This window comes from Cetorhinus maximus, chromosome 2 (genome assembly GCF_964194155.1).
Source record: "Cetorhinus maximus chromosome 2, sCetMax3.hap1.1, whole genome shotgun sequence".
NCBI lineage: Eukaryota > Metazoa > Chordata > Chondrichthyes > Lamniformes > Cetorhinidae > Cetorhinus > Cetorhinus maximus.
In genome coordinates, this window is record NC_135880.1 from 216576634 (window position 1) to 216584995 (window position 8362).

General features: G+C 42.8%; 1 protein-coding gene across 1 annotated transcript in view; it reads right to left on the reverse strand.

Moving 5' to 3' along the window:
• The window catches only part of ppp2r1ba (protein phosphatase 2, regulatory subunit A, beta a), a 56336-nt gene extending 49084 nt beyond the window's left edge, over window positions 1–7252 (reverse strand). The window contains exon 1 of the mRNA XM_078532494.1: window positions 7096–7252. Within this exon, the coding sequence (XP_078388620.1) occupies window positions 7096–7182 (87 nt within the window). The 5' untranslated portion in view covers window positions 7183–7252. The remainder of the gene's footprint in view (window positions 1–7095) is intronic.
• Window positions 7253–8362: the final 1110 nt, after the last annotated feature.

Sequence of the window (8362 nt, forward strand, 5' to 3'; positions counted from 1 at the left end):
AATTCTGGTCACCACATTACCAGAAGGATATGGAGGTGTTGGAGAGGGTGCAGAGGAGGTTTACCAGGATGCTGTCTGGTCTGGAGTTTATTAGCTATGAGGAGAGGTTGGAGAAACTTGGATTGTTCTCACTAGAACGACGGAGATTGAGGGGCGACTTGATAGAAGTTTACAAAATTATGAGTGGCATGGACAGAGTAGATAGTCAGAAGCGTTTTCCCAGGGTGGAAGAGTCAATTAGTAGGGGACATAGATTTAAGGTGAGAGGAGAAAACTATAAAGGAGATGTGCGGGGCAAGTTTTTTTACGCAGAGGGTAGTGAGTGTCTGGAATTCGCTGCTAGAGGAGGTGGTGGAAGCAGGTATGATAGTGGTGTTTAAGAGGCAGCTTGACAAATACATGAATAGGATGGGAATAGAGAGATACAGACCCCGAAAGTGCAAGATGTTTTAGTTGACCGGGCAATATGATCGGCGCAGGCTTGGAGGGCCGAAGGGCCTGTTCCTGTGCTGTACTTTTCTTTGTTTGTTCTTGTTCTTAAATGACATAGATAGGTTAAGTGATCTGGCAAATGGAGTATAATGTGGGCAAATGTGAAATCATTCATTTTGGCAGGAAGAATAAAAAAGCATATTATTTAAATGGTGAGAGATTGAGGAGCTCTGAGATTCAGAGGGATCTGGGTGTCCTGGTGCATGAATCACAAAAGGTTAGTATGCAGATACAGCAGGTAATTAGGAAAGCTAATAGAATGTTATCACTTATTGTGAGGGGAATTGATTACAAAATTAGGAAGGTTATGCTCCAGTTGTACAGGGCATTGGTGAGATCACATCTGGAGAATTGTGTACAGTACTGGTCTGCTGGTTTAAAGAAAGATGTAAATGCATTAGCAGTTCAGAGAAGGTTTACTAGACTAATGCTAGAAGTGGCAGGTTGTCTTTTAAGGAAAGGCTGGACAGGTTAGGCTTGTATCCACTGGAATTTAGATAAGTAAGAGGTGACTTAATTGAAACCTTTAAGATCCTGAGGGGTCTTGACAGGGTGGATGCAGAGAGGATAGTTCCCCTTGTGGGAGAATCTAGACCTAGTGGGGTCACTGTTTAAAAATAAGGGGTCACCCATTTAAGACAGAGATGAGGATAAATTCTTTCCTGAGGGTTGAGAGTCTTTGAGATTCTCTTCCTCAAAAGGCGCATGGAGCAAAGTCTTTAAATACTATTAAAGCAGAGATAGTTAGATTCTTAATTAACAAGGGGGTGAAAGGTGAGTGTCCTACTCCTGTTCCTAATTTGTATGTTTGTTCGTATATCCTAATTCGTATGTTCATGCCACATAGTGACTCAATATGGAGATGTGGGGGTTCACTGATCTTCAGTACAGCCTGGCTCTGCTCAAATTAAATCTGCAAAGGTTAATAGATCGCCATCTACACCATCAGAGTCCCTGGATAAGCAAGGCTTCAAAAACTGCATCATCATGCAGGCTTCTCATCCAGTTCCAACTAAAGCTAACAGTTGCAGAATGCTACTCATTGAAAGTGGACAGGGTGGACATTCAAAAAAGACAAAATTCATCCAATTTTGTGAAAATCAAAAGACAATTAGGGAAGTTTATCTCCACTGTTATCCCCTCCCAATTTCTCTTTTTTTGACTTTCAACAACCATTTCAACTTCTCTTTTACTCTTTCCATTTCTGTGAATCTTCCTCCTGCGTTTATTTTTCTATCCTGTGCAATTTTAGTTTTACATAGTTTAATTCCACTGCTTTCCTTTGACTTGATTGCTCAGTTTGCCGTCTTTGGCAAACTTTTGTTCAGTTCCTGTCTTATTTCTTTTTTGGCCCCTGCCCGACTCAACAGCTTCACAATTCCTCTAATCCTGACGGAATGCTACTCACGACATCCCAACTTTCCTTTGGATTGCCTCTAAAAGCCTGCAGAGTTCTTTGCAATCATCTTTATTTTGGGCTGATATAAGATAAGGAGCCCTCATTCCCAAATCAAAATTAGTCAGCAAAATCTCGATCCTCATCACTGTGCTCAGCAAATGATTTGCAATGCCCTTGCCCATTTAGTGCTCAACCTGAAATGAAGCTGCACCAGCAAGGATCCCATATTAGTTACACATTGTGACAATATATTTGCTCCAGCAAGTCTGTGCATTTCCCCGACTTCACATGTATTCATAGTTCATGATTTTTTGCTGCAGGGAATAGGAGCAAAGTTCATATTTGTCAATCACAGACAAATGCAGCATCCACTAAGGTACCAAGTTCACTAGATCTTATATTTTTTCCACCAGACCCATCCCCTACTCTCTTGACGCTCAGCCAACTAAACTGCTGACCATCCAACTTCACTTCTGACCCTTATGTTAGTTAATATTGTAAACAGCTCCCTCGCTTCAGGTGCGGCACCCCTCCCCTTCAAATCTGCCATCATCACCCATCTCCTCAAAAACCCAATCATCTCCGATCTCCCTTTCCTTTCCAAAGTCTTTGAACAAACTGTCACCTTTCAAATTCATGTCCACCTTTCCCACAATTTCAGATCTGATTCTCTCCAATTAGATGTCCACCACTGTACCGCAATGGTCATTCTCAAAGATACAAACGACAATCTATGCAGCCATGATCGAGGTAAACAGTCCTTCCTTGTCTTTCTTGGCTTGTCTAGACCACAACATCCTTCTACAATCTCTCCCCTCCATTGTCCAGCTGGGTGGAATTGCTTTGCCTGGTTCATTCCTTTCCATAGAATTGTAGCCAGGGAATCACTTGCAAAGGGTTTCCTTCCCACTACCTCATCATTTCCTCTGGAGCCCCTAAGAATGCAGCTGTGGGCCCTTCCAGTTCTCATCGACATCCAAAAATACAACGCCAGGTTCTACATGCACATTGGCGACTCAGCTCGATTATAAGTATCATCACTTTTGACCTGTCCGCTGTCTCTGATCTTGGTCCAATATCCCGTATTGGTTGAGTAGAAAGTTCTGTTAACTAAGTATTGTAAAGAATGAAGTCATTGGTTTTTATCCCTACCTCAAAGCCTATTTCCTAGTCACTGATTCTCTCTCTTTCCCTGGTAACTCACTGAAGCTGAGTTGAGCCATTTTCAACTTTGATGCTCTTTTTGATCCTGAGATTAACTTTCGACCACCAGTCTGCTCCAGCACAAGGACTGCCGACTTCCATTTCTGTAACATTACGTGATTCCACTCCTGCCTCAGCTCACCTGTTGAAACCCTGATTCCTTTATTATCTCTAGGCTTGGCTGTTGCAATGTTCTCCTGGTCTCCAGTCTTCCACCCTACACAGACTTGCGCTCATCCGAAAACTCTGCTGCCTGAATCTTAACTCGCAACAAGTCCATTCACCCATCACTCCTGTGCTTACTGACCTACACTGGTTCCCAGTCCAGCAATGTCTGAGCTTTAAAATTCTCATCCTTGTTTTCAAATATCACGATGGCCTTTCCCCCTCCTCTGTACTTCTCCAGTTGTGGCAGCTTTGCCCATTTCTGATGTTAAGCCTTTCACCATTAGTGGCCGTGCTTTCAGTTGCCTTGGTCCTAAGCTCAGTAATTCATTCCCTAAACATTTTCACCTCTCTACTTACCTCTTCTCCTTACAGATGCTCCTTAAAGTCTATCACTTTGACCAAGAGATCATCTGTCCTACTATCTTCTACTATGATTTGGTGTCAAAATTTTCTTAATAATGCTCTTGTGAAGCATCTTGGAATGTTCTGCTACGGTGAAGGCACTATACAAATGCAAGAAGTTGCTGCTGATATTGTAGCTAGAAAATCTCTTGTAATGACTCTCTTGCCACTCTGAGGACAGTATCTCAAGGAACTACCCTTAGCCCTCACCTATTTCTCATCTAGACACTGTTCCTCGGTAAATCAACCAAAGACACGACATCAGGTTACATATGAATGATGATGACACTCAGTTTCACCTCACCACCACTACTTTCAACCCCACTGCGGCGTGTGCTTTTCAGGCGGCTTGTCTGACATCTTGTCCTGGATGAACAGCAATTTCCGCCAATTAAACACTGGGAAGGCCTCAAGTTCTGAGGTTGCCTCCATAAGTCTCTCTTCTTCTCAGACGTATCCCTTTAGCCAAGCTTTCATGTGCTAAACAGTGTCAGTATATGTCCTGTTACACTCCTGTGAATCACCTTGTATGGTCTTTGATCTGTGCAGACTCATGTGAATGTTGCGAAACAATTGAAGGTCAAAGATCAGGGCGAGGCAGGGGAATTGGGCTGGTGCTTGCGCAGGAAGAGAAACCTCAGTCAGGGTTCCTGCTTTTGATCACTATCGAATGATCCCTGCCACTAATTTCATGTATAGGTTTCAGGTGAGGCCAGGGCTGGGTTTAACTGCTGTTGAATGGCCCAATAGGTAAGATGTCAAACAAGCAGCCTGAAAACACAAACCACAGTAGGGTTGAAAGTGGTGGCAGTGAAGTGAAATTGAGTGTCGTCAGCATTGAATAGTCCACAAAGATCAGCCACATCAGTTTGGCACTTTGTTGAATCAGATCCCAAGTAAGTCAGCAACTTCAGGAAAAGAACAGTCAAAATTGTAATTAAAACTGACTTTAACTTGACATGCCATCAAAACCAATTGCTCCAAATCTAGTGGTCATTAGGCAAATTCTTTGAGGACATCTCAAAAAATTTCACTTCAAATTATTTGCCATGTAGATGTAAACGCCAGTCAGTTTGAGCACAACAAAGTTGTAGAATCATTGCTAAATGCAAAATACTGCAGATGCTGGAAATCTGAAATAAATATAGAAAATGCAGGGAAAACTCAGCAGGTCTGGCAGCATCAATGGAGAGAGAAATAAAGTTAATGTTTCAAGTCCATATGCCTCTTCTTCAGTGCTCTGAAGAGTCATATTGACTTGAAACATTAATTCTGTTTCGCTCTCTACTGATGCTGCCAGACCTGAGTTTTTCCTGCATTTTGTGTTTTTATTACAGCAGATGAGGTGGTCATTCGACCTGTTGTGTCTGTATTACTGTCTGCAGCAGCAATTCACCTAGTGTCACTCCCTCATCTTTCCCTGTAACCCTGCAAATTTTCCCTCTGCAGATATTTATTCCACAAATAGCAATAAAATTAGCAGAAAAAAAATGCCCAATGATTTTAATTTTTTCATACTAGTTGAGGGAAGGATGCCAATGAGGAAACCAAGGTATACTAATCTTTGAAACAGTCATATCCCAGCTCTTTTTGGTTAATGCCATAGGATCTTCAACATTCATCTGCAGACCAAGCCTCAGTCCCTCACTTAATTTGAAGGACAGGCCATTGGACAATGCAGGAGTCCCTCCCTAATACACTGAAACCTCAGCCTAGATTAAAGCAGGTGCATGAACAGAGAAAGATGTTCTTGGGATTTATATATAGATGGATTCACTTACATGTAGGTGGCAGGACATGTGGATAAATCTGTTATAAAAAGCATTAGTGTCCTTGGCTTAATAGAAGCACAGAGTACAAAAGGAAAAGAAGCTATGGTAAATCTTTATAAATAAATCATTGGTTCGGCCTCAGCTGGAGTAGTGTGTTCAATTATGGGCACCGCACTTTAGGAAGGATGTCAAGGCCTTTAGAGAGAACACTGATCTACCAGAATGGCAACAGGGATGTGGAGAGAGTGGAGACACGGGGATTGATCATAGGGGGTTAAAGGGACACAGAGGTGTTGAAAACTATGGCGGGTTTTATGAGAGTAAATAAATCAAATATTTCCAGTGATAGGAGAAATAAAGAGATTTAAGTTAATTGGCAAAATGTCCAGAGGGGAGGTGAGAGGAATATTTTTTCTCACTGAGTTGTGATCTGGAATTCACTACCTAAAGAGGTCGTGGAATGCACATTCAATGGTAACTTGCAAAATGGAACTAGATAAAAATCTGAAAATACTTGGCCTTCAAAAAACCAGCATAGGAAAGATAGGATGAATGATCTGCTGATTCTAAGTGGCTTTGTCAAAATTCAGTGAGGTTACGCGTACATGCAGTTTCAGAAAAAATTGGGTACAACAATGTAGTCCATATATTACTGGATTAATAATCCCGAGGCCTGCAGTAATATTCTAGGGAATTGGAGCTCAAATTCCATCACAGCAGTTTGAGAACTGGAATTCTGCTTAAAAGCTAAAGAAAAAACCTGGAACTGAAAAGCTAACATCACTAACAATAAACCATTAAGCTGCTGGGTGGCCATAAAAACCCAATGTTTACTGATACTGTTTATAAAAAGAAACCTGCCATTCTTTCCCAGGCCTGCCATACATGACTCCGGTCCAACACCAACATAACTGCCAACTCTTAATTCCCCTCTCAACTGGCCTAGCAAGCCATTCAGTTATATCAAACCACTACCAGAGACTCAGGAAGGCAGCCCAACATCACCTTCTCAAGGCCACTAAGGAAAGGCCAATGCCAGCCTTGTCACCAAGTGTCCAGAATAAATTCCCAACAAATTCACACCTTTTGCTTCAGGAGAAACAGAGGAGTTTCTGCAGAAAATGTATTGTGATGCAAAACAGAGCAGGAAGCTAACCAAAATAAACATGACAATGGCTTGCACTTTCACTGTTAAAATAAAAATGGGAGGCTTTTCAGCGAGAATTCAATTATGTGGAGAAACTGGCGTCGTCTGAACAGTACCCCACCGCCCTCCCCAAACAACGAAATTTAATTCCTGCTCTTAAGCATTGTTCCTTAAGGCATCCAACTACGCATAAAGGAGACAGCCATTTTATCATGTCTATGTAGGCCTTGACAGTCATCTATTTAGTACTAATGCATTGCCCTTTTCTCATAATGTTTTAATTTTCTTTTTCTAAATATTTATGATAGGTTTATTAATTGAAATCCTTTGCAGTTTGACAGTTCATCCTTTTGAAAATGTTGCCTAATCATGGTGTAAGGCCCACACTGAGATGCTAACAGCACCGGCCTCAGTTACAAGGCTACCTCCTCCCCTCCCTCCAGCCTCCTCCCACAGCCAAACCCTGGGACAAAGACATCCCCATTCACTTCCTCGTCCCCTCGCCCGCCTACCTGCACATCTTCATTCCGCAACTCGTCTATTAAAACCGCGATCGGGTACAGAGAATCGTCGCCATCAGCCACTTCTGCTGCCGCCATCTTAGCCCGTTTCCTGCCGGTGTACGGGGTCCACCCAGGGACAGAGAGCAGGAGCGGAAGTTGCCGCGGCCGATTAGCCCTGGCGGCCGTGTGCGCGCATGCGCTCGGCGCGCTGTGAGGCTTGGAGGCGGGACGCCATGCTTGATGCAGGCAGGAAACAGACTGGCTCTCAGGCAAGGGAGATCCAGAATGAATCACTGGCAAAACTGCATTGGCTCTTACCATAGAGGGACAATGAGGAGGATCTTCCTCTGTCAGTTCTTTTCTTCAGATGTTAGGTAGATTGGGTACTGTTGGCAGATTGAGTGACTAAATTTAAAGAAATTATCACGTACATGGTCCACTGTTATGATGACCCAAGTGCTCTTCATAAACAAAAACAGAAAATGCTTGAAAAACTTAGTAGGCCTAACAGCATCTGTGGAGAGAGAAACAGAGTTAACGTTTTGAGTCCGTATGACTCTCCTTCAGGGCCCAGGAGTAGGGAATGTCTGTTTGTGAGCTAGATGGATCAGTTGGCCTTTTCGGGTCCATCATTTATTCTGTGTTTCGTATGCGTGACATCTAATTTGTATGTAAGGTTTCAGATTTCCAGCATCCACAGTATTTTGCTTTTGCACTTCATAAACATTTTTTCAGCGGAATTTCAGTGCTGGCGTGATGCCAGATATGTAGGCCATACGTCCCAATGACTAGTGGATCATATCAAACAACAGGTCCCTTCGGTAGTTCGAAACAGTCAAAGCACTGACCGTCACAATCAGCCTGTGCTTGCAAAACACCAAACATTGTGCCCAGCATTGTATGTGATTCCGTGATCGGACAACACTTGCCAAACAATCCTGATTGTGCTAAGAATTACACTGACAACCAATTTAAGATTATCAGTCAGGCTCACAGTGTGGCTCATTTACCTGTGCTAGAAGTCACATATATTCACACACAGGGCTCTGTCCTTTGCAAACAGAAAGAGCATGTCCACGCATTGCACCTTTCTCAACTAAACAAAAGCTTGGGGACAGCCAAAACAAAAACAGAAACAGAAATACCTGGAAAAACTCAGCAGGTCTGGCAGCATGGCGGAGGAGAGCACAGTTGACGTTTCGAGTCCTCATGACCCAACATTTGTTTTGGATTTCCAGCATCCGCAGTTTTTTGCTTTTATCTTGGGGTCAGCCAT